Raw genomic sequence first — 27,500 nt, 5'->3', positions numbered from 1 at the left:
TGGGTGGGTAGAGTCCATGATAGGGGAGAGTGTACATGGGCTGTGGGAGGAGATTGAATGGGTGGGTAGAGTCCATGATAGGGGACAGTGTACACGGGCGATGGGAGGAGATTGAATGGGTGGATAGAGTCCATGATAGGGGAGAGTGTACACGGGCTGTGGGAGGAGATTGAATGGGTGGGTAGAGTCCATGATAGGGGAGAGTGTACATGGGCTGTGGGAGGAGATTGAATGGGTGGGTAGAGTCCATGATAGGGGACAGTGTACACGGGCGATGGGAGGAGATTGAATGGGGGGATAGAGTCCATGATAGGGGAGAGTGTACACGGGCTGTGGGAGGAGATTGAATGGGTGGGTAGAGTCCATGATAGGGGAGAGTGTACACGGGCTGTGGGAGGACATTGAATGGGTGGGTAGAGTCCATGATAGGGGAGAGTGTACATGGGCTGTGGGAGGAGATTGAATGGGGGGAGAGAGTCCATGATAGGGGAGAGTGTACATGGGCGATGGGAGGAGATTAAATGGGTGGGTAGAGTCCATGATAGGGGAGAGTGTACACGGGCTGTGGGAGGACATTGAATGGGTGGGTAGAGTCCATGATAGGGGAGAGTGTACATGGGCTGTGGGAGGAGATTGAATGGGGGGAGAGAGTCCATGATAGGGGAGAGTGTACATGGGCGATGGGAGGAGATTAAATGGGTGGGTAGAGTCCATGATAGGGGAGAGTGTACATGGGCTGTGGGAGGAGATTGAATGGGGGGATAGAGTCCATGATAGGGGAGAGTGTACATGGGCGATGGGAGGAGATTGAATGGGTGGGTAGAGTCCATGATAGGGGAGAGTGTACACGGGCGATGGGAGGAGATTGAATGGGTGGGTAGAGTCCATGATGGGGAGAGTGTACATGGGCTGTGGGAGGAGATTGAATGGGTGGGTAGAGTCCATGATAGGGGACAGTGTACACGGGCGATGGGAGGAGATTGAATGGGGGGATAGAGTCCATGATAGGGGAGAGTGTACACGGGCTGTGGGAGGAGATTGAATGGGTGGGTAGAGTCCATGATAGGGGAGAGTGTACACGGGCTGTGGGAGGACATTGAATGGGTGGGTAGAGTCCATGATAGGGGAGAGTGTACATGGGCTGTGGGAGGAGATTGAATGGGGGGAGAGAGTCCATGATAGGGGAGAGTGTACATGGGCGATGGGAGGAGATTAAATGGGTGGTAGAGTCCATGATAGGGGAGAGTGTACACGGGCTGTGGGAGGACATTGAATGGGTGGGTAGAGTCCATGATAGGGGAGAGTGTACATGGGCTGTGGGAGGAGATTGAATGGGGGGAGAGAGTCCATGATAGGGGAGAGTGTACATGGGCGATGGGAGGAGATTAAATGGGTGGGTAGAGTCCATGATAGGGGAGAGTGTACATGGGCTGTGGGAGGAGATTGAATGGGGGGATAGAGTCCATGATAGGGGAGAGTGTACATGGGCGATGGGAGGAGATTGAATGGGTGGGTAGAGTCCATGATAGGGGAGAGTGTACACGGGTGATGGGAGGAGATTGAATGGGTGGGTAGAGTCCATGATGGGGAGAGTGTACATGGGCTGTGGGAGGAGATTGAATGGGTGGGTAGAGTCCATGATAGGGGAGAGTGTACACGGGCGATGGGAGGAGGTTGAATGGGTGGGTAGAGTCCATGATAGGGGAGAGTGTACACGGGCGATGGGAGGAGATTGAATGGGTGGGTAGAGTCCATGATAGGGGAGAGTGTACATGGGCTGTGGGAGGAGATTGAATGGGTGGGTAGTGTCCATGATAGGGGAGAGTGTACACGGGCGATGGGAGGAGATTGAATGGGGGGAGAGAGTCCATGATAGGGGAGAGTGTACACGGGCGATGGGAGGAGATTGAATGGGGGGAGAGAGTCCATGATAGGGGAGAGTGTACATGGGCGATGGGAGGAGATTGAATGGGGGGAGAGAGTCCATGATAGGGGAGAGTGTACACGGACGATGGGAGGAGATTGAATGGGGGGATAGAGTCCATGATAGGGGCGAGTGTACACGGGCGATGGGAGGAGATTGAATGGGTGGGTAGAGTCCATGATAGGGGAGAGTGTACATGGGCTGTGGGAGGAGATTGAATGGGTGGGTAGAGTCCATGATAGGGGAGAGTGTCCATGGGCTGTGGGAGGAGATTAAATGGGTGGGTAGAGTCCATGATAGGGGAGAGTGTATATGGGCTGTGGGAGGAGATTAAATGGGTGGGTAGAGTCCATGATAGGGGAGAGTGTACATGGGCTGTGGGAGGAGATTGAATGGGTGGGGAAAGTCCATGATAGGGGAGAGTGTACACGGGCGATGGGAGGAGATTGAATGGGGGGAGAGAGTCCATGATAGGGGAGAGTGTACACGGGCGATGGGAGGAGATTGAATGGGGGGATAGAGTCCATGATAGGGGCGAGTGTACATGGGCTGTGGGAGGAGATTAAATGGGTGGGTAGAGTCCATGATAGGGGAGAGTGTCCATGGGCGATGGGAGGAGATTGAATGAGTGGGTAGAGTCCATGATAGGGGAGAGTGTACATGGGCTGTGGGAGGAGATTAAATGGGTGGGTAGAGTCCATGATAGGGGAGAGTGTATATGGGCTGTGGGAGGAGATTAAATGGGTGGGTAGAGTCCATGATAGGGGAGAGTGTACATGGGCTGTGGGAGGAGATTAAATGGGTGTGTAGAGTCCATGATAGGGGAGAGTGTACATGGGCTGTGGGAGGAGATTGAATGGGTGGGTAGAGTCCATGATAGGGGAGAGTGTACATGGGCTGTGGGAGGAGATTGAATGGGGGGAGAGAGTCCATGATAGGGGAGAGTGTACATGGGCGATGGGAGGAGATTGAATGGGGGGAGAGAGTCCATGATAGGGGAGAGTGTACACGGGCGATGGGAGGAGATTGAATGGGGGGATAGAGTCCATGATAGGGGCGAGTGTACACGGGCTGTGGGAGGAGATTGAATGGGGGGAGAGATTCCATGATAGGGGAGAGTGTACATGGGCTGTGGGAGGAGATTAAATGGGTGGGTAGAGTCCATGATAGGGGAGAGTGTACATGGGCTGTGGGAGGGGATTGAATGGGTGGGTAGAGTCCATGATAGGGGCGAGTGTACATGGGCTGTGGGAGGAGATTGAATGGGTGGGTAGAGTCCATGATAGGGGAGAGTGTACATGGGCTGTGGGAGGAGATTAAATGGGTGGGTAGAGTCCATGATAGGGGAGAGTGTATCTGGGCTGTGGGAGGAGATTGAATGAGTGGGTAGAGTCCATGATAGGGGAGAGTGCCCATGGGCTGTGGGAGGAGAATAAAAGGGTGGGTAGAGTCCATGATAGGGGAGAGTGTACACGGGCTGTGGGAGGAGATTGAATGAGTGGGTAGAGTCCATGATAGGGGAGAGTGTACATGGGCTGTGGGAGGAGATTAAATGGGTGGGTAGAGTCCATGATAGGGGAGAGTGTACATCACTATGGGAGGAGATTGAATGGGTGGGTAGAGTCGATGACAGGGGAGTGTGTGCATGGGCTGTGGGAGGAGATTGAATGGGTGGGTAGAGTCCATGATAGGGGAGAGTGTACATGGGCTGTGGGAGGAGATTAAATGGGTGGGTAGAGTCCATGATAGGGGAGAGTGTACATGGGCTGTGGGAGGAGATTAAATGGGTGGGTAGAGTCCATGATAGGGGAGAGTGTACATGGGCTGTGGGAGGAGATTAAATGGGTGGGTAGTGTCCATGATAGGGGAGAGTGCACACGGGCTGTGGGAGGAGATTAAATGGGTGGGTAGAGTCCATGATAGGGGAGAGTGTACATGGGCTGTGGGAGGAGATTAAATGGGTGGGTAGAGTCCATGATAGGGGAGAGTGTATCTGGGCTGTGGGAGGAGATTGAATGAGTGGGTAGAGTCCATGATAGGGGAGAGTGCCCATGGGCTGTGGGAGGAGAATAAAAGGGTGGGTAGAGTCCATGATAGGGGAGAGTGTACACGGGCTGTGGGAGGAGATTGAATGAGTGGGTAGAGTCCATGATAGGGGAGAGTGTACATGGGCTGTGGGAGGAGATTAAATGGGTGGGTAGAGTCCATGATAGGGGAGAGTGTACATCACTATGGGAGGAGATTGAATGGGTGGGTAGAGTCGATGACAGGGGAGAGTGTGCATGGGCTGTGGGAGGAGATTGAATGGGTGGGTAGAGTCCATGATAGGGGAGAGTGTACATGGGCTGTGGGAGGAGATTAAATGGGTGGGTAGAGTCCATGATAGGGGAGAGTGTATATGGGCTGTGGGAGGAGATTAAATGGGTGGGTAGAGTCCATGATAGGGGAGAGTGTACATGGGCTGTGGGAGGAGATTAAATGGGTGTGTAGAGTCCATGATAGGGGAGAGGGTACATGGGCTGTGGGAGGAGATTGAATGGGTGGGTAGAGTCCATGATAGGGGAGAGTGTACATGGGCTGTGGGAGGAGATTGAATGGGGGGAGAGAGTCCATGATAGGGGAGAGTGTACATGGGCGATGGGAGGAGATTGAATGGGGGGAGAGAGTCCATGATAGGGGAGAGTGTACACGGGCGATGGGAGGAGATTGAATGGGGGGATAGAGTCCATGATAGGGGCGAGTGTACACGGGCTGTGGGAGGAGATTGAATGGGGGGAGAGATTCCATGATAGGGGAGAGTGTACATGGGCTGTGGGAGGAGATTAAATGGGTGGGTAGAGTCCATGATAGGGGAGAGTGTACATGGGCTGTGGGAGGGGATTGAATGGGTGGGTAGAGTCCATGATAGGGGCGAGTGTACATGGGCTGTGGGAGGAGATTGAATGGGTGGGTAGTGTCCATGATAGGGGAGAGTGCACACGGGCTGTGGGAGGAGATTAAATGGGTGGGTAGAGTCCATGATAGGGGCGAGTGTACATGGGCTGTGGGAGGAGATTGAATGGGTGGGTAGTGTCGATGACAGGGGAGAGTGTACATGGGCTGTGGGAGGAGATTAAATGGGTGGGTAGAGTCCATGATAGGGGAGAGTGTACACGGGCTGTGGGAGGAGATTGAATGAGTGGGTAGAGTCCATGATAGGGGACAGTGTACATGGGCTGTGGGAGGAGATTGAATGGGTGGGTAGTGTCGATGACAGGGGAGAGTGTACATGGGCTGTGGGAGGAGATTAAATGGGTGGGTAGAGTCCATGATAGGGGAGAGTGTATCTGGGCTGTGGGAGGAGATTGAATGAGTGGGTAGAGTCCATGATAGGGGAGAGTGCCCATGGGCTGTGGGAGGAGAATAAAAGGGTGGGTAGAGTCCATGATAGGGGAGAGTGTACACGGGCTGTGGGAGGAGATTGAATGAGTGGGTAGAGTCCATGATAGGGGAGAGTGTACATGGGCTGTGGGAGGAGATTAAATGGGTGGGTAGAGTCCATGATAGGGGAGAGTGTACATCACTATGGGAGGAGATTGAATGGGTGGGTAGAGTCGATGACAGGGGAGAGTGTGCATGGGCTGTGGGAGGAGATTGAATGGGTGGGTAGTGTCGATGACAGGGGAGAGTGTACATGGGCTGTGGGAGGAGATTAAATGGGTAGGGAGAATCCATGATAGGGGAGAGTGCCCATGGGCTGTGGGAGGAGAATAAAAGGGTGGGTAGAGTCCATGATAGGGGAGAGTGTACACGGGCTGTGGGAGGAGATTGAATGAGTGGGTAGAGTCCATGATAGCGGACAGTGTACATGGGCTGTGGGAGGAGATTGAATGGGTGGGTAGTGTCGATGACAGGGGAGAGTGTACATGGGCTGTGGGAGGAGATTAAATGGGTGGGTAGAGTCCATGATAGGGGAGAGTGTACATCACTATGGGAGGAGATTGAATGGGTGGGTAGAGTCGATGACAGGGGAGAGTGTACATGGGCTGTGGGAGGAGATTAAATGGGTAGGGAGAATCCATGATAGGGGAGAGTGCCCATGGGCTGTGGGAGGAGAATAAAAGGGTGGGTAGAGTCCATGATAGGGGAGAGTGTACATGGGCTGTGGGAGGAGATTGAATGGGTGGGTAGTGTCGATGACAGGGGTGAGTGTACATGGGCTGTGGGAGGAGATTAAATGGGTAGGGAGAATCCATGATAGGGGAGAGTGCCCATGGGCTGTGGGAGGAGAATAAAAGGGTGGGTAGAGTCCATGATAGGGGAGAGTGTACATGGGCTGTGGGAGGAGAATAAAAGGGTGGGTAGAGTCCATGATAGGGGAGAGTGTACACGGGCTGTGGGAGGAGATTGAATGAGTGGGTAGAGTCCATGATAGGGGAGAGTGTACATGGGCTGTGGGAGGAGATTAAATGGGTGGGTAGAGTCCATGATAGGGGAGAGTGTACATCACTATGGGAGGAGATTGAATGGGTGGGTAGAGTCGATGACAGGGGAGAGTGTACATGGGCTGTGGGAGGAGATTGAATGGGTGGGTAGTGTCGATGACAGGGGTGAGTGTACATAGGCTGTGGGAGGAGATTGAATGGGTGGGTAGTGTCCATGACAGGGGAGAGTGTACACAGGCTGTGGGAGGACATTGAATGGGTGGGTAGAGTCCATGATAGGGAAGAGTGTATACGGGCAGTGGGAGGAGATTGAATGGGTGGGTAGTGTCCATGACAGGGGAGAGTGTACATGGGCTGTGGGAGGACATTGAATGGGTGGGTAGTGTCCATGATAGGGGAGAGTGTATATGGGCTGTGGTAGGAGATTAAATGGGTGGGTAGTGTCCATGACATGGGAGAATGTACATGGGCTGTGGGAGGACATTGAATGGGTGGGTAGAGTACATGATAGGGAAGAGTGTACATGGGCTGTGGGAGGAGATTGAATGGGTGGGTAGTGTCCATGATAGGGGAGAGTGTACATGGGCTGTGGGAGGAGATTGAATGGGTGGGTAGTGTCCATGATAAGGGAGAGTGTACATGGGCGATGGGAGGACATTGAATGGGTGGGTAGTGTCCATGATAAGGGAGAGTGTATACGGGCAGTGGGAGGAGATTGAATGGGAGGGTAGAGTCCATGATAGGGGAGAGTGTATACGGGCAGTGGGAGGAGATTGAATGGGTGGGTAGAGTCCATGACAGGGAAAGTGTACATGGGCTGTGGGAGGACATTGAATGGGTGGGTAGAGTCCATGAGAGGGGAGATTGTACATGGGCTGTGGGAGCAGATTGAATGGGAGGATAGAGTCCATGGTAGGGGAGAGTGTACATGGGCTGTGGGAGGAGATTGAATGGGTGGGTAGAGTCCATGATAAGGAAGAGTGTACACAGGCTGTGGGAGGAGATTAAATGGGTGGGTAGAGTCCATGATAGGGGAGAGTGTCCATGGGCTGTGGGAGGAGATTAAATGGGTGGGTAGAGTCCATGATAGGGGAGAGTGTACACGGGCTGTGGGAGGAGATTGAATAAGTGGGTAGAGTCCATGATAGGGGAGAGTGTACACGGGCTGTGGGAGGAGATTAAATCGGTGGGTAGAGTCCATGATAGGGGCGAGTGTACATGGGCTGTGGGAGGAGATTGAATGAGTGGGTAGAGTCCATGATAGGGGAGAGTGTACATGGGCTGTGGGAGGAGATTGAATGGGTGGGTAGAGTTCATGATAGGGGAGAGTGTACACGGGCTGTGGGAGGAGATTGAATGAGTGGGTAGAGTTCATGATAGGGGAGAGTGTACACGGGCTGTGGGAGGAGATTGAATGGGTGGGTAGAGTTCATGATAGGGGAGAGTGTACACGGGCTGTGGGAGGAGATTGAATGGGTGGGTAGAGTTCATGATAGGGGAGAGTGTACACGGGCTGTGGGAGGAGATTGAATGGGTGGGTAGAGTTCATGATAGGGGAGAGTGTACACGGGCTGTGGGAGGAGATTGAATGGGTGGGTAGAGTTCATGATAGGGGAGAGTGTACACGGGCTGTGGGAGGAGATTGAATGAGTGGGTACAGTCCATGATAGGGTAGAGTGTAAATGGGCTGTGGGAGGAGACTAAATGGGTGGGTAGTGTCCATGATAGCGGAGAGTGCCCATGGGCTATGCGAGGAGATTAAATGGATGGTTAGAGTCCATTATACAGGAGAGTGTCCACGGCCTGTGGGAGGAGATTAAATGGGTGGGTAGATTCCATGATAGGGGAGAGTGTACATCACTATGGGAGGAGATTGAATGGGTGGGTAGAGTCGATGACAGGGGAGAGTGTACATGGGCTGTGGGAGGACATTGAATGGGTCGGCAGAGTCCATGATAGGGGAGAGTGTACATGGGCTGTGGGAGGAGATTGAATGGGTGGGTAGTGTCCTTGACAGGGGAGAGTGTACACGGGCTGTGGGAGGACATTGAAAGGGTGGGTAGAGTCCATGATAGGGAAGAGTGTATACGGGCAGTGGGAGGAGATTGAATGGGTGGGTAGTGTCCATGACAGGGGAGAGCGTACATGGGCTGTGGGAGGAGATTGAATGGGTGGGTAGAGTCCATGATAAGGGAGAGTGTACACGGGCTGTGGGAGGACATTGAATGGGTGGGTAGACTCCATGATAGGGAAGAGTGTATATGGGCAGTGGGAGGAGATTGAATGGGTGGGTAGTGTCCATGACAGGGGAGAATGTACATGGGCTGTGGGAGGAGATTGAATGGGTGGGTAGTGTCCATGACATGGGAGAGTGTACATGGGCAGTGGGAGGACATTGAATGGGTGGGTAGTGTCCATGATAGGGGAGAGTGTACATGGGCTGTGGGAGGAGATTGAATGGGTGGGTAGTGTCCATGATAGGGGAGAGTGTACATGGCTGTGGGAGGAGATTGAATGGGTGGGTAGTGTCCATGATACGGGAGAGTGTCCATGGGCAGTGGGAGGACATTGAATGGGTGGGTAGTGTCCATGACATGGGAGAGTGTACATGGGCAGTGGGAGGACATTGAATGGGTGGGTAGTGTCCATGATAGGGGAGAGTGTACATGGGCTGTGGGAGGAGATTGAATGGGTGGGTAGTGTCCATGATACGGGAGAGTGTCCATGGGCAGTGGGAGGACATTGAATGGGTGGGTAGTGTCCATGACATGGGAGAGTGTACATGGGCTGTGGGAGGACATTGAATGGGTGGGTAGTGTCCATGACATGGGAGAGTGTACATGGGCTGTGGGAGGACATTGAATGGGTGGGTCGTGTCCATGACATGGGAGAGTGTACATGGGCTGTGGGAGGACATTGAATGGGTGGGTCACGTCCATGATAGGGGAGAGTGTATATGGGCAGTGGGAGGACATTGAATGGGCGGGTAGTGTCCATGACATGGGAGAGTGTACATGGGCAGTGGGAGGACATTGAATGGGTGGGTAGTGTCCATGATAGGGGAGAGTGTATTTGGGCAGTGGGAGGACATTGAATGGGTGGGTAGTGTCCATGACAGGGGAGAGTGTTTTTGGGCAGTGGGAGGACATTGAATGGGTGGGTAGTGTCCATGACATGGGAGAGTGTACATGGGCAGTGGGAGGACATTGAATGGGTGGGTAGTGTCCATGACATGGAAGAGTGTACATGGGCTGTGGGAGGAGATTGAATGGGTTGGTAGAGTCCATGATAGGGGAGAGTGTACATGGGCTGTGGGAGGAGATTGAATGGGTGGGTAGTGTCCATGACAGGGGAGAGTGTATATGGGCAGTGGGAGGACATTGAATGGGTGGGTAGTGTCCATGACATGGGAGAGTGTACATGGGCTGTGGGAGGACATTGAATGGGTGGGTAGTGTCCATGACAGGGGAGAGTGTACATGGGCAGTGGGAGGACATTGAATGGGTGGGTAGAGTCCATGACAGGGGAGAGTGTACATGGGCTGTGGGAGGACATTGAATGAGTGGGTAGTGTCCATGACAGGGGAGAGTGTATATGGGCAGTGGGAGGACATTGAATGGGTGGGTAGAGTCCATGACAGGGGAGAGTGTATATGGGCAGTGGGAGGACATTGAATGGGTGGGTAGAGTCCATGACAGGGGAGAGTGTATATGGGCAGTGGGAGGACATTGAATGGGTGGGTAGAGTCCATGATACGGGAGAGTGTACATGGGCAGTGGGAGGAGATTGAATGGGTGGGGAAAGTCCATGATAGGCTGTGGAGGCCAAGTCACTGAATATATTTAAGAAGGAGATAGATAGATTTCTAGACACAAAAGGCATCAAGGAGTATGGGGAGAGAGCGGGAATATGGTATTGAGATAGAGGATCAGCCTTGATCGTATTGAATGGTGGAGCAGACTCGAAGGGCCGAAAGGCCTTCTCCTGCTCCTATTTTTCTATGTTTCTATAGGGGAGAGTGCACATGAGCTGTGGGAGGAGATTAAATGGTCGGTTGAATCCATGATGGGGGAGAGTGTGCATGGTCTGTGCGAGAATATTTAATGGGTAGTGTAGAGTCCACAATAGAGGAGAGTGTACATGGGCTGTGGGAGGAGATTAAATGGGTGGGTAGAGAGCCCAAGATAGGGGCGAGTGTACATGGGCTATGGGAGGAGATTAAATGGTCAGTAGAATCCGTGATAGAGGAGAGTGTGCATGGGCTGTGGGAGGAGATTAAATGGTGAGTAGAATCCGTGATAGAGGAGAGTGTGGATGGGCTGTGGGAGGAGATTAAATGGTGAGTAGAATCCATGATAGAGGAGAGTGTGGATGGGCTGTGGGAGGAGATTAAATGGTCGGTAGAATCCGTGATAGAGGAGAGTGTACATGGGCTGTGGGAGGAGATTAAATGGTGAGTAGAATCCGTGATAGAGGAGAGTGTACATGGGCTGTGGGAGGAGATTAAATGGTCGGTAGAATCCGTGATAGAGGAGAGTGTACATGGGCTGTGGGAGGAGATTAAATGTTCAGTAGAGTCTGTGATAGGCTAGAGTGTACATTGCCTGTGGGACGAGATTAAATAGTTGGGTTAGAGACCATGAAAGGGGAGAGTGTGCATGGGCTATGGGAAGAGATTAAATGGTCAGTAGAGTCTGTGATGGGGTAGAATGTACATTGCCTGTGGGAGGAGATTAAATAGGTGGGTAGTGTAATGTATATACCTTTAAGGGGGGAACTATGTTTTACAGCTCATGTATACTGCAGTACCGGCAGTGACCACACCTGTATATAGCACTGAGTAGTAATCTGTACAGATCAGTTGCAGTGTGAGCCACGTTGAGTAAACACCTGTTGTACCGTTCTCCGCAGTCTGTGTCTTATTATACACGGACGCAACATTGGCGACGAAGCAGGTTCGAACCTACCTGCAACTCTGCATCACCTCCCGGGGATTCGTTCCTGGAGATCAGTGGATTGGAGGTCAAGGCCAGAGACTCGGGCGTCGACCACGGGCAACCGCCCAGTCATCCAGCAGAGACTCGAGAATTGCGGGGGAGGCTGTCGAGAGCCAGGCTTGGCTTTCCAGTCGAGGTGGTCCAGCGAAACTGGCTGGCAACAGGTAGTGCGCAGACCCTTCCTGGACAGCGGCGGGCTAGAGCCCGACCGAGCGGCACAGCAAAGGGCCGAGCAGCGTTGACGGGGGAGAGAGAGAGGGCAGAGCGCACAGGGCGCAGCCGGTGTTCAGGGGCCGAGCAGCGTCGGAGAGAGGGAGAGAGAGACGCGCAGAAACCCGCGAGGCACCGCCATTGCCATGAGGACCGCCGAGAGCGGCGTTGGCAGCAGCGCAGGAGAAGCGCGCGAAACCTACAGGGCGCCGCCATTGCCACGAGAACCGCCAGGAGCGGCGTTGGCAGCAGCGGGGAGGAAGGAAAGCGCGGGAGATGCCATTTTAAGCCATTGGGAGACGCCATTTTAAACCACATGCAAAATGTCGAAGAGTGGCAGTATCAGCGCATTTGACAATGAAGTCGAAGATTGGACTACATATGTCGAATGAATAGAGGTATACTGCAAGGCAAATGAGGTGTCAGATGACAAGAAAACGTCGGTATTGTTAAATTTAATGGGTGCAAAGACGTATGGTTTATTACGAAATCTAGTCACCCCAACGAAGCCAATGGAAAAGAGTTTTGAAGACATAGTAACGATACTAAAGGAACATTTAAACCCCACACCGCTGCTGATAGCAGAAAGATTCAAGTTTCACAAAAGGAACCAGCATAAGGATGAAAGCAATGCTGAATATTTAACAGAACTGCACAAACTATCGAAACACTGCCGGTTTGGAGCGGGACTGGCAGATACCTTAAGGGACAAGTTTGTGTGTGGGCTTCAAAGTGAAGGAACCCAGAAACGGCTTTTATCTGAAAAGGACCTTACGCTGGAAAAGGCTTTCAGCATTGCGGTATCATATGAAGCAGCAGCACGGGGCGCTGCAGAGATACAACAGAGACCGCAAGAATATGGCACAAATGAACTGTCATATGGAACAGAGAAGTGCTATCACTGCAGCAGAACAACACACGATCAGAATGATTGCTGGTTCAAAGACAAAGTGTGCAGACAGTGTGGAAAAGTAGGACACATAGCACGAGTCTGCAGGTCGGGAAAGAAAACCAGCAATAAGAAACCTACCAAAGGAAAGTACAAGAAGGTACATAAGATGACGGAGAATAGTTCAGACGAACAAAAGAGTGATAACGACTCCGAAAGCAGGGAACTGAGTTATCTGAAACTACATAATGTGATCACAACGGAGGATCACCGAACCATTTGGGTCACTCTCAAGTTAGCAGGACTCCAGGTAAAGATGGAATTGGACACAGGATCAGCCCTAACAGTCATAAACCGACGGGACTCGAGCGGCTATTCTCACACATACCCTTGAGAGACACAAAAATTATTTTGAAGACGTACACGGGGCAAAAAGTCTACCCCAAAGGAAAAATAAGGGTGACCATTATATATAACGGTAAGGAAACACCAAAACTAGACCTGTATGTATTGCAAGATGGAGGACCACCATTACTGGGACGTGAATGGATCCGGAAAATATAACTGGATTGGCATTCCATACAGGCACTGACTGTGGCTGACAGAAAGGATGACGACGTCACACCTGGGCGACTGTCAAAGATCCTAACTGACGCGAAAGAAGTGTTCCAGCAAGGACTCGGAACACTAAAAGGCATGACAGCGACGATTAAAATTGAAGAAAACGCAAGCCCAAAATTTTTTAAAGGCCAGACCGGTACCTTATGCGATCCGCCCAGCCGTCGAAGCAGAGCTGGAGAGTCTGGAACGTTCAGGTGTACTGTCCAAGGTAGACTGGAGCGAGTGGGCTACACCCATCGTCCCTGTGATGAAAAAGTCGTTGAGCAGCACGCCTGGGGAACCAAGGAAGGTTCGCATCTGTGGGGACTTTAAGGTAACAGTGAACCCGGTCCTTCACACCGTACAATATCCACTTCCGCGGATTGAAGATATTTTCGCCTCGCTATCTGGAGGGAAACGCTTCACTAAGATTGATCTGGCCTAGGCGTATCTGCAAATGGAGGTAGAAGAAGCATCAAAAAAATGCCTCACAATCAACACCCATAAAGGTCTCTACCAATACAACCGACTGGTATTTGGGGTAGCATCAGCTCCGGCTATTTGGCAGAGGGCAATGGAACAAGTCCTGCAAGGGATCCCAGGGGCCCAGTGTTATTTGGACGACATCCTGGTCATGGGCGAAAATGACAGTGATCACCTTGCCAACCTGGAGCAGGTGCTCACTAGATTGCAGGAATATGGGCTCCGAGCTAACCGCCCCAAATGCGAGTTTTTTAGAAAACAGATCTCGTATTGTGGCCACGTTATCGATAAAGAGGGGTTACATAAATCCCCAGAGAAGATTGAGGCAGTAGTCAAGGCTCCAGCACCGGAAAATGTGTCACAACTGAGGTCGTTCCTCGGGCTGGTAAACTACTACCATAAGTTCTTGCCAAATTTGTCTACAATACTACACCCACTGAACACCCTGCTGCAAACTGGGGTGCCATGAAAGTGGAGTGACGAACGTAGACGAGCTTTCCAGAAGAGAAAAACACTAATCACATTGAAAGAGGTATTGGCCCATTACAACCCGGCATTACCAATTCGGTTGGCATGTGATGCGTCACCCTATGGCATTGGAGCGGTGCTGTCGCACAAATTCTCGGACGGCTCAGAGAGGCCAATAGCCTTTGCATCACGATCACTAACCTCAGCCGAGCGTAACTACGCCCAGATTGACAGGGAGGCCCTCAGCCTAGTGTGGGGAGTGAAAAAGTTCAATCACTATCTGCACGGGCAGAAATTCACCTTGCTGACTGACCACCAACCACTTGTCATAGAGTCATAGAGTCATAGAGTTTTACAGCACAGAAAGAGGCCCTTCGGCCCATCGTGTCTGCGCCGCCCATCCATTTTTAATCCGAAGAAGGGCGTTCCGGTGATGACTGCGCAACGACTACAAAGATGGTCACTTTTTCTAGGGGCGCACCACTATGAGATTGAATATAAGGGCACGAAACAGCATGGACATGCTGATGGGCTATCACGTCTGCCACTGCCTACCACGGAGGAAGCACCAGCAGTGGATCCTGTCGAAATATTCCATTCGACTATAGTTGAATACCTACCGGTAACTAATGCTTGTATCGAAAAGGAAACCCGAAATGACCCGACACTGTCTCGGGTATATGATTTGACGGTGAAGGGATGGCCAGCACATGGCGACTCACTGTTGCCAACATTCTCGACAAGGAGAGAACAGCTGTCAGTGTGCCGGGGGACCTTGATGTGTGGATCCCGAGTGGTAATTCCACCCAAGTTAAGGGATAGAGTGCTCAATGAGCTTCATGAGGGTCATCTGGGAGGGGTAAAAATGAAAAGCTTAGCCAGGGCTTATGTGTGGTGGCTGGGAATCGATAAACAAATCGAGGACCTGATCAAGAGCTGCTCAGGATGCCAGAAAGTCCAAAATGCACCACCACAGGTCCCTCCACACCCATGGGAGTGGCCCTCATATCCATGGCAACGGGTGCATATTGATTTTGCTGGTCCATTCATGGACTCAATGTTTTTAATAGCCGTGGATGCGCACTTGAAATGGCCTGAGGTCATCAAAATGTCCTCCACCACCACGGAGAAAACTATTGCAGTCCTACGGACCATTTTTGCCAGGAATGGCTTGCCAGAACAGATTTGCTCCGACAACGGACCACAGTTTGTGTCCGAAGAGTTCCGGAGGTTCTTGAAAAAGAATGGGGTAAGGCATTACACATCCGCCCCGTATCATCCAGCCACAAATGGATTGGCTGAGAGGTTCGTACAAACCTTTAAGAAGGCAATAAAGGCTATGTACAATGACAACATTCCGCTGCAGCACAAGGTGGACAATTTCCTGTTCGCCTACCGGAATGCGACACATGCAGTCACCAACCAGGCCCCAGCCATGATGTTCTTTAAACGAAGGTTAAGATCTCGCCTGGATTTGCTCAGACCAAGTGTACGAAGAGATGTTGAGAGTAAACAATTCCAGCACATCAATGAGAAGCCAACAAGGAGCTTCAATGTAGGGCAACCAGTCTTGGCCCGCGACTACCGAACAGAAAAATGGCAGCCAGGAATTATATGCACACGGCAGGGCCCACTAATGTACACAGTGGACGTTGGGGAGAGCATCGTGAGACGCCATGCTGACCAGATCCTAGAGTCACAGGAACAAGTCAACCCCATGCCTCGCCCATACGTACCTGATGATGAACCCGACGTACAGGTCGCATCTACCCCAGAAACAGTAGCATCGGAAGCTGATGAACCAACCGACGACAGGGGGCCAGAATCGCCTCCGCACCAAGAGCAAGACACTCGGGAAAGGCACTATCCAGAAAGGATCAGGAAGCCTCCCCAAAGACTGAATATATAAATAGACTATTTTCAGCTAATGTTGCATGTTATAAGTGTTAATTGTAATTCGTTTGATATTTAATTGTTAAATGAGTGTTATGATAGTGTTAATCTAAAAGAGGAGGAATTGTAATGTATATACCTTTAAGGGGGGAACGATGTTTTACAGCTCATGTATACTGCAGTACCGGCAGTGACCACACCTGTATATAGCACTGAGTAGTAATCTGTACAGATCAGTTGCAGTGTGAGCCACGTTGAGTAAACACCTGTTGTACCGTTCTCCGCAGTCTGTGTCTTATTATACACGGATGCAACAGGTAGAGTCCATGATAGGGGAAAGTGTATATGGGCTGTGGGAGGAGATTAAATGGGTGGGTAGAGTCCATGATAGGGTGGAGTGTGAATGGGCTGTGGGACGAGATTGAATGGGTGGGTAGAGTCCATGACAGGGGAGAGTGTACATGGGCTGTGGGAGGAGATTAAATGGGTGGGTAGAGTCCATGACAGGGGAGAGTGTACATGGGCTGTGGGAGGAGATTAAATGGGTGGGTAGAGTCCATGATAGGGGAGAGTGTACACGGGCTGTGGGAGGAGATTGAATGGGTGGGTAGAGTCCATGATAGGGGAGAGTGTACATGGGCTGTGGGAGGAGATTGAATGGGTGGGTAGAGTCCATGATAGGGGAGTGTGTACATGGGCTGTGGGAGGAGATTGAATGGGTGGGTAGTGTCCATGATAGGGGAGAGTGTACATGGGCTGTAGGAAGAGATTAAATGGGTGGGGAGAGTCTGTGATAGGGGAGAGTATACATGGGCTGTGGGAGGAGATTAAATGGCAGGGTAGATTCCATGATAGAGTAGAGTGTACACAGGCTATGGGAGAAGATTAAATGGGTGTGTAGAGTCCATGATAGGGGAGAGTGTACATGGGCTGTGGGAGGAGATTGAATGGGTGGGTAGAGTCCATGATAGGGGAGAGTGTACATGGGCTGTGGGAGGAGATTAAATGGGTGGGTAGAGTCCATGATAGGGGAGAGTGTACATGGGCTGTGGGAGGAGATTGAATGGGTGGGTAGAGTCCATGATAGGGGAGAGTGTACATGGGCTGTGGGAGGAGATTGAATGGGTGGATAGAGTCCATGACAGGGGAGAGTGTACACGGGCTGTGGCAGGACATTGAATGGGTGTGTAGAGTCCATGATAGGGGAGAGTGTACATGGGCTGTGGCAGGAGATTGAATGGGTGGGGAAAGTCCATGATAGGGGAGAGTGTACACGGGCAGTGAGAGGACATTGAATGGGTGGGTAGTGTCCATGACAGGGGAGAGTGTATATGGGCAGTGGGAGGACATTGAATGGGTGGGTAGAGTCCATGACAGGGGAGAGTGTATATGGGCAGTGGGAGGACATTGAATGGGTGGGTAGAGTCCATGATAGGGGAGAGTGTACATGGGCAGTGGGAGGACATTGAGTGGGTGGGTAGAGTCCATGATAGGGGAGAGTGTACATGGGCTGTGGGAGGACAATAAATGGGTGGATGGAGTCCATGAAAGGGGACAGTGTTCATGGGCTGTGGGAGGAGATTAAATAGGTGGGTAGAGTCCATGATAGGGAAGAGTGTACATGGGCTGCGGGAGGACAATAAATGGGTGGATGGAGTCCATGAAAGGGGACAGTGTTCATGGGCTGTGGGAGGAGATTAAATGAGTGTGTAGAGTCCATGATAGGGGAGAGTGTACACAGGCTGTGGGAGGAGATTGAATGGGTGGGGAGAGTCCATGATAGGGGAGAGTGTACATGGGCTGTGGGAGGAGATTAAATGGCAGGATAAATTCCATGATAGGGGAGAGTGTACATGGGCTGTGGGAGGAGATTAAATGGGTGGGTAGAGTCCATGATAGGGGAGAGTGTACATGGGTTGTGGGAGGAGATTAAATGGCAGGATAGATTCCATGATAGGGGAGAGTGTACATGGGCTGTGGGAGGAGATTGAATGGATGGGTAGAGTCCATGATAGGGGAGAGTGTACATGGGCTGTGGGAGGAGATTGAATGGATGGGTAGAGTCCATGATAGGGGAGAGTGTACATGGGCTGTGGGAGGGGATTGAATGGATGGGTAGAGTCCATGATAGGGGAGAGTGTACATGGGCTGTGGGAGGAGATTGAATGGATGGGTAGAGTCCATGATAGGGGAGAGTGTACATGGGCTGTGGGAGGAGATTGAATGGGTGGATAGCGTCCATGATAGGGGAGAGTGTACACGGGCTGTGGGAGGAGATTGAATGGGTGGTTTGAGTCCATGATAGGGGAGACTGTACATGGGCTGTGGGAGGAGATTGAATGGGTGGGTAGTGTCCATGATAGGGGAGACTGTACATGGGCTGTGGGAGGAGATTGAATGTGTGGGTAGAGTCCATGATAGGGGTGAGTGTACATGGGCTGTGGGAGTAATTTGAATGGGTGTGTTGAGTTCATGATAGGGGAGAGTGTACACGGGCTGTGGGAGGAGATTGAATGGGTGGGTAGAGTCCATGATGGGGTAGAGTGTAAATGGGCTGTGGGACGAGATTGAATGGGTGGGTAGAGTCCATGACAGCGGAGAGTGTACATGGGCTGTGGGAGGAGATTAAATGGGTGGGGAGAGTCCATGACAGGGGAGAGTGTCCATGGGCTGTGGGAGGAGATTAAATGGGTGGGGAGAGTCCATGACAGGGGAGAGTGTCCACGGGCTGTGGGAGGAGACTAAATGGGTGGGTAGAGTCCATGATAGGGGAGAGTGTACATGGGCTGTGTGAGGGGATTAAATGGGTGGGGAGAGTCCATGATCGGGGAGAGTGGACATGGGCTGTGGGAGGAGATTAAATGGGTTGGGAGAGTCCATGATCGGGGAGAGTGGACATGGGCTGTGGGAGGAGATTAAATGGGTTGGGAGAGTCCATGATAGGGGAGAGTGGACAGTGGCTGTGGGAGGAGATTGAATGGGTGGGTAGAGTCCATGATAGGGGAGAGTGTACATGGGCTGTGTGAGGGGATTAAATGGGTGGGGAGAGTCCATGATCGGGGAGAGTGGACATGGGCTGTGGGAGGAGATTAAATGGGTTGGGAGAGTCCATGATAGGGGAGAGTGGACATGGGCTGTGGGAGGAGATTAAATGGGTTGGGAGAGTCCATGATAGGGGAGAGTGGACATGGGCTGTGGGAGGAGATTAAATGGGTTGGGAGAGTCCATGATAGGGGAGAGTGGACATGGGCTGTGGGAGGAGATTGAATGGGTGGGTGGAGTCCATGATGGTTTAGCGTTAAGAAGGTGTGGATCTGACCTGAGTTCCCAGATGGTCATGATCTTTATATTGAGATGTGTGTGCATGTATGTCTTCTTCTTTTCCCCAACTAGTCTGTGATCTTCTATCTCCTCCTTCTCGGCAGTGCGCCTACACTCCGGTCTGGCGAAGACTGTGAAGGAGCACATCACCAAGCCAACAGCCATGGGGTCGGGCCGGGTAGCTCATATGATTGAGTGGCAAGGCTGGAGCAAACAGCAGCCAGTCACCAACCTCAACGCTGAGACGCCAATGGACGTAGACACTTACTCAGACCTGAGCGATGGGGAGAAGGAGGCAAGATTCGCTGCAGGTACAGCACGGGTTGGTTACAGAGTAAAGCTCCCTCTACACTGTCCCATCAAACACTCCCAGGGCAGGTACAGCACGGGTTGGTTACAGAGTAAAGCTCCCTCTACACTGTCCCATCAAACACTCCCAGGGCAGGTACAGCACGGGTTAGATACAGAGTAAAGCTCCCTCTACACTGTCCCATCAAACACTCCCAGGGCAGGTACAGCACGGGTTAGATGCAGAGTAAAGCTCCCTCTACACTCTCCCATCAAACAATCCCAGGGCAGGTACAGCATGCGTTAGATACAGAGTAAAGCTCCCTCTACACTGTCCCATCAAACACTCCCAGGGCAGGTACAACACGGGTTAGATACAGAGTAAAGCGTCCTCTACACTGTCCCATCAAACACTCCCAGGGCGTGTACAGCGCGGGTTAGATACAGAGTAAAGCTCCCTCTACTCTGTCCCATCAAACACTCCCAGGGCAGGTACCGCACGGGGTTAGATACAGAGTAAAGCTCCCTCTACACTGCCCCATCAAACACTCCCAGGGCGTGTACAGCACGGGTTAGATACAGAGAAAAGTTCCCTCTACACTGTTCCATCAAACACTCCCAGGGCGTGTACAACACGGGTTAGATACAGAGTAAAGCTCCCTCTACACTGTCCCATCAAACACTCCCAGGGCGTGTACAGCACGGGTTAGATACAGAGTAAAGCTCCCTCTACACTGTACCATCAAACACTCCTAGGGCAGGTACAGCACGGGTTAGATACAGAGTAAAGCTCCCTCTACACTGTCCCATCAAACACTCCCAGGACAGGTACAGCACGGGTTAGATACAGAGTAAAGCTCCCTCTACACTGTCCCATCAAACACTCACAGGGCAGGTACAGCACGGGTTAGATACAGAGTAAAGCTCCCTCTACACTGTCCCATCAAACACTCCCAGGGCAGGTACAGCACGGGGTTAGATACAGAGTAAAGCTCCCTCTACACTGTCCCATCAAACACTCCCAGGGCAGGTACAGCACGGGTTAGATACAGAGTAAAGCTCCCTCTACACTGTCCCATCAAACACTCCCAGGGCAGGTACCGCACGGGGTTAGATACAGAGTAAAGCTCCCTCTGCACTGCCCCATCAAACACTCCCAGGGCGTGTACAGCACGGGTTAGATACAGAGTAAAGTTCCCTCTACACTGTCCCATCAAACACTCCCAGGGCGTGTACAGCACGGGGTAGATACAGAGTAAAGCTCCCTCTACACTGTCCCATCAAACACTCCCAGGACAGGTACAGCACGGGTTAGATGCAGAGTAAAGCTCCCTCTACACTCTCCCATCAAACACTCACAGGGCAGGTACAGCACGGGTTAGATACAGAGTAAAACTCCCTCTACACTGTCCCATCAAACACTCCCAGGGCAGGTACAGCACGGGTTAGATACAGAGTAAAAGCTCCCTCTTCACTGTCCCATCAAACACTCCCAGGTCAGGTACAGCACGGGTTAGATACAGAGTAAAGCTCCCTCTACACTGTCCCATCAAACACTCCCAGGTCAGGTACAGCACGGGTTAGATACAGAGTAAAGCTCCCTCTACTCTGTCCCATCAAACACTCCCAGGTCAGGTACAGCACGGGTTAGATACAGAGTAAAGCTCCCTCTACTCTGTCCCATCAAACACTCCCAGGGCAGGTACCGCACGGGGTTAGATACAGAGTAAAGCTCCCTCTACACTGCCCCATCAAACACTCCCAGGGCGTGTACAGCACGGGTTAGATACAGAGTAAAGTTCCCTCTACACTGTCCCATCAAACACTCCCAGGGCGTGTACAGCACGGGTTAGATACAGAGTAAAGCTCCCTCTACACTGTACCATCAAACACTCCCAGGGCAGGTACAGCACAGGTTAGATACAGAGTAAAGCTCCCTCTACACTGTCCCATCAAACACTCCCAGGGCAGGTACAGCACGGGTTAGATACAGAGTAAAGCTTCCTCTACACTGTCCCATCAAACACTCCCAGGGCAGGTACAACACGGGTTAGATACAGAGTAAAGCTCCCTCTACACTGTCCCATCAAACACTCCCAGGGCAGGTACAGCACGGGTTAGCTACAGAGTGAAGCTCCCTCTACACTGTCCCATCAAACACTCCCAGGGCAGGTACAGCACGGGTTAGATACAGAGTAAAGCTCCCTCTACACTATCCCATCAAACACTCCCAGGACAGGTACAGCACGGGTTAGATACAGAGTAAAGCTCCCTCTACACTGTCCCATCAAACACTCCCAGGGCAGGTACAGCACGGGTTAGATACAGAGTAAAGCTCCCTCTACACTGTCCCATCAAACACTCCCAGGGCAGGTACAGCATGCGTTAGATACAGAGTAAAGCTCCCTCTACACTGTCCCATCAAACACTCCCAGGGCAGGTACAGCATGCGTTAGATGCAGAGTAAAGCTCCCTCTACACTGTCCCATCAAACACTCCCAGGGCAGGTACAGCATGCGTTAGATACAGAGTAAAAGCTCCCTCTACACTGTCCCATCAAACACTCCCAGGGCAGGTACAGCACGGGTTAGATACAGAGTAAAGCTCCCTCTACACTGTCCCATCAAACACTCCCCAGGGCAGGTACAGCACGGGTTAGATGCAGAGTAAAGCTCCCTCTACACTCTCCCATCAAACAATCCCAGGGCAGGTACAGCATGCGTTAGATACAGAGTAAAGCTCCCTCTACACTGTCCCATCAAACACTCCCAGGGCAGGTACAACACGGGTTAGATACAGAGTAAAGCGTCCTCTACACTGTCCCATCAAACACTCCCAGGGCGTGTACAGCGCGGGTTAGATACAGAGTAAAGCTCCCTCTACTCTGTCCCATCAAAACACTCCCAGGGCAGGTACCGCACGGGGTTAGATACAGAGTAAAGCTCCCTCTACACTGCCCCATCAAACACTCCCAGGGCGTGTACAGCACGGGTTAGATGAGAGAAAAGTTCCCTCTACACTGTTCCATCAAACACTCCCAGGGCGTGTACAACACGGGTTAGATACAGAGTAAAGCTCCCTCTACACTGTCCCATCAAACACTCCCAGGGCGTGTACAGCACGGGTTAGATACAGAGTAAAGCTCCCTCTACACTGTACCATCAAACACTCCTAGGGCAGGTACAGCACGGGTTAGATACAGAGTAAAGCTCCCTCTACACTGTCCCATCAAAACACTCCCAGGACAGGTACAGCACGGGTTAGATACAGAGTAAAGCTCCCTCTACACTGTCCCATCAAACACTCACAGGGCAGGTACAGCACGGGTTAGATACAGAGTAAAGCTCCCTCTACACTGTCCCATCAAACACTCCCAGGGCAGGTACAGCACGGGGTTAGATACAGAGTAAAGCTCCCTCTACACTGTCCCATCAAACACTCCCAGGGCAGGTACAGCACGGGTTAGATACAGAGTAAAGCTCCCTCTACACTGTCCCATCAAACACTCCCAGGGCAGGTACCGCACGGGGTTAGATACAGAGTAAAGCTCCCTCTGCACTGCCCCATCAAACACTCCCAGGGCGTGTACAGCACGGGTTAGATACAGAGTAAAGTTCCCTCTACACTGTCCCATCAAACACTCCCAGGGCGTGTACAGCACGGGGTAGATACAGAGTAAAGCTCCCTCTACACTGTCCCATCAAACACTCCCAGGACAGGTACAGCACGGGTTAGATGCAGAGTAAAGCTCCCTCTACACTCTCCCATCAAACACTCACAGGGCAGGTACAGCACGGGTTAGATACAGAGTAAAACTCCCTCTACACTGTCCCATCAAACACTCCCAGGGCAGGTACAGCACGGGTTAGATACAGAGTAAAGCTCCCTCTTCACTGTCCCATCAAACACTCCCAGGTCAGGTACAGCACGGGTTAGATACAGAGTAAAGCTCCCTCTACACTGTCCCATCAAACACTCCCAGGTCAGGTACAGCACGGGTTAGATACAGAGTAAAGCTCCCTCTACTCTGTCCCATCAAACACTCCCAGGTCAGGTACAGCACGGGTTAGATACAGAGTAAAGCTCCCTCTACTCTGTCCCATCAAACACTCCCAGGGCAGGTACCGCACGGGGTTAGATACAGAGTAAAGCTCCCTCTACACTGCCCCATCAAACACTCCCAGGGCGTGTACAGCACGGGTTAGATACAGAGTAAAGTTCCCTCTACACTGTCCCATCAAACACTCCCAGGGCGTGTACAGCACGGGTTAGATACAGAGTAAAGCTCCCTCTACACTGTACCATCAAACACTCCCAGGGGCAGGTACAGCACAGGTTAGATACAGAGTAAAGCTCCCTCTACACTGTCCCATCAAACACTCCCAGGGCAGGTACAGCACGGGTTAGATACAGAGTAAAGCTTCCTCTACACTGTCCCATCAAACACTCCCAGGGCAGGTACAACACGGGTTAGATACAGAGTAAAGCTCCCTCTACACTGTCCCATCAAACACTCCCAGGGCAGGTACAGCACGGGTTAGCTACAGAGTGAAGCTCCCTCTACACTGTCCCATCAAACACTCCCAGGGCAGGTACAGCACGGGTTAGATACAGAGTAAAGCTCCCTCTACACTATCCCATCAAACACTCCCAGGACAGGTACAGCACGGGTTAGATACAGAGTAAAGCTCCCTCTACACTGTCCCATCAAACACTCCCAGGGCAGGTACAGCACGGGTTAGATACAGAGTAAAGCTCCCTCTACACTGTCCCATCAAACACTCCCAGGGCAGGTACAGCATGCGTTAGATACAGAGTAAAGCTCCCTCTACACTGTCCCATCAAACACTCCCAGGGCAGGTACAGCATGCGTTAGATGCAGAGTAAAGCTCCCTCTACACTGTCCCATCAAACACTCCCAGGGCAGGTACAGCATGCGTTAGATACAGAGTAAAGCTCCCTCTACACTGTCCCATCAAACACTCCCAGGGCAGGTACAGCACGGGTTAGATACAGAGTAAAGCTCCCTCTACACTGTCCCATCAAACACTCCCAGGGCAGGTACAGCACGGGTTAGATGCAGAGTAAAGCTCCCTCTACACTCTCCCCATCAAACAATCCCAGGGCAGGTACAGCATGCGTTAGATACAGAGTAAAGCTCCCTCTACACTGTCCCATCAAACACTCCCAGGGCAGGTACAACACGGGTTAGATACAGAGTAAAGCGTCCTCTACACTGTCCCATCAAACACTCCCAGGGCGTGTACAGCGCGGGTTAGATACAGAGTAAAGCTCCCTCTACTCTGTCCCATCAAACACTCCCAGGGCAGGTACCGCACGGGGTTAGATACAGAGTAAAGCTCCCTCTACACTGCCCCATCAAACACTCCCAGGGCGTGTACAGCACGGGTTAGATACAGAGAAAAGTTCCTCTACACTGTTCCATCAAACACTCCCAGGGCGTGTACAACACGGGTTAGATACAGAGTAAAGCTCCCTCTACACTGTCCCATCAAACACTCCCAGGGCGTGTACAGCACGGGTTAGATACAGAGTAAAGCTCCCTCTACACTGTACCATCAAACACTCCTAGGGCAGGTACAGCACGGGTTAGATACAGAGTAAAGCTCCCTCTACACTGTCCCATCAAACACTCCCAGGACAGGTACAGCACGGGTTAGATACAGAGTAAAGCTCCCTCTACACTGTCCCATCAAACACTCACAGGGCAGGTACAGCACGGGTTAGATACAGAGTAAAGCTCCCTCTACACTGTCCCATCAAACACTCCCAGGGCAGGTACAGCACGGGGTTAGATACAGAGTAAAGCTCCCTCTACACTGTCCCATCAAACACTCCCAGGGCAGGTACAGCACGGGTTAGATACAGAGTAAAGCTCCCTCTACACTGTCCCATCAAACACTCCCAGGGCAGGTACCGCACGGGGTTAGATACAGAGTAAAGCTCCCTCTGCACTGCCCCATCAAACACTCCCAGGGCGTGTACAGCACGGGTTAGATACAGAGTAAAGTTCCCTCTACACTGTCCCATCAAACACTCCCAGGGCGTGTACAGCACGGGGTAGATACAGAGTAAAGCTCCCTCTACACTGTCCCCATCAAACACTCCCAGGACAGGTACAGCACGGGTTAGATGCAGAGTAAAGCTCCCTCTACACTCTCCCATCAAACACTCACAGGGCAGGTACAGCACGGGTTAGATACAGAGTAAAACTCCCTCTACACTGTCCCATCAAACACTCCCAGGGCAGGTACAGCACGGGTTAGATACAGAGTAAAGCTCCCTCTTCACTGTCCCATCAAACACTCCCAGGTCAGGTACAGCACGGGTTAGATACAGAGTAAAGCTCCCTCTACACTGTCCCATCAAACACTCCCAGGTCAGGTACAGCACGGGTTAGATACAGAGTAAAGCTCCCTCTACTCTGTCCCATCAAACACTCCCAGGTCAGGTACAGCACGGGTTAGATACAGAGTAAAGCTCCCTCTACTCTGTCCCATCAAACACTCCCAGGGCAGGTACCGCACGGGGTTAGATACAGAGTAAAGCTCCCTCTACACTGCCCCATCAAACACTCCCAGGGGCGTGTACAGCACGGGTTAGATACAGAGTAAAGTTCCCTCTACACTGTCCCATCAAACACTCCCAGGGCGTGTACAGCACGGGTTAGATACAGAGTAAAGCTCCCTCTACACTGTACCATCAAACACTCCCAGGGCAGGTACAGCACAGGTTAGATACAGAGTAAAGCTCCCTCTACACTGTCCCATCAAACACTCCCAGGGCAGGTACAGCACGGGTTAGATACAGAGTAAAGCTTCCTCTACACTGTCCCATCAAACACTCCCAGGGCAGGTACAACACGGGTTAGATACAGAGTAAAGCTCCCTCTACACTGTCCCATCAAACACTCCCAGGGCAGGTACAGCACGGGTTAGCTACAGAGTGAAGCTCCCTCTACACTGTCCCATCAAACACTCCCAGGGCAGGTACAGCACGGTTAGATACAGAGTAAAGCTCCCTCTACACTATCCCATCAAACACTCCCAGGACAGGTACAGCACGGGTTAGATACAGAGTAAAGCTCCCTCTACACTGTCCCATCAAACACTCCCAGGGCAGGTACAGCACGGTTAGATACAGAGTAAAGCTCCCTCTACACTGTCCCATCAAACACTCCCAGGGCAGGTACAGCATGCGTTAGATACAGAGTAAAGCTCCCTCTACACTGTCCCATCAAACACTCCCAGGGCAGGTACAGCATGCGTTAGATGCAGAGTAAAGCTCCCTCTACACTGTCCCATCAAACACTCCCAGGGCAGGTACAGCATGCGTTAGATACAGAGTAAAGCTCCCTCTACACTGTCCCATCAAACACTCCCAGGGCAGGTACAGCACGGGTTAGATACAGAGTAAAGCTCCCTCTACACTGTCCCATCAAAACACTCCCAGGGCAGGTACAGCACGGGTTAGATGCAGAGTAAAGCTCCCTCTACACTCTCCCATCAAACAATCCCAGGGCAGGTACAGCATGCGTTAGATACAGAGTAAAGCTCCCCTCTACACTGTCCCATCAAACACTCCCAGGGCAGGTACAGCACGGGTTAGATACAGAGTAAAGCTCCCTCTACACTGTCCCATCAAACACTCCCAGGGCAGGTACAGCACGGGTTAGATACAGAGTAAAGCTCCCTCTACACTGTCCCATCAAACACTCCCAGGGCAGGTACAGCACGGGTTAGATACAGAGTAAAGCTCCCTCTACATCTTCCCAGGAAAAGTAACGTGGGTGGTTTTACGGATTGGGGAGTGACGGAGGGGGGAGTGAGGGAGGGGGTGAGTGAGGGAGGGGGTGAATGCGGGAGGGGGGAGTGATGGACCGTGTTGTGATGGAGGGGAGTGAGGGAGCAGGGAGTGAGGGCGGAGTGATGGTGTAGAAGTGAGAGAGAGGGAGGTGGAGTAAACAAGGGGGGCTGAAGGAG

At 51.9% G+C, this 27,500-nt stretch overlaps 1 protein-coding gene across 1 annotated transcript in view; it reads left to right on the top strand.

The window, feature by feature from the left end:
• The window catches only part of LOC147091404 (protein FAM131B-like), a 131,416-nt gene that overhangs the window by 95,496 nt on the left and 8,420 nt on the right, over positions 1-27,500 (top strand). The window contains exon 5 of the mRNA XM_085976589.1: positions 19,314-19,520. Within this exon, the coding sequence (XP_085832715.1) occupies positions 19,314-19,520 (207 nt within the window). The remainder of the gene's footprint in view (positions 1-19,313; positions 19,521-27,500) is intronic.

The sequence above is a fragment of the Somniosus microcephalus genome, unplaced genomic scaffold (genome assembly GCF_052327205.1).
Source record: "Somniosus microcephalus isolate GS21.2 unplaced genomic scaffold, FLI_Smic_1.0 unresolved_chr3, whole genome shotgun sequence".
Lineage (NCBI taxonomy): Eukaryota > Metazoa > Chordata > Chondrichthyes > Squaliformes > Somniosidae > Somniosus > Somniosus microcephalus.
The sequence above is the reverse complement of the archived record's forward strand: the minus strand, read 5'-3'. Positions and strand labels throughout refer to the sequence as shown.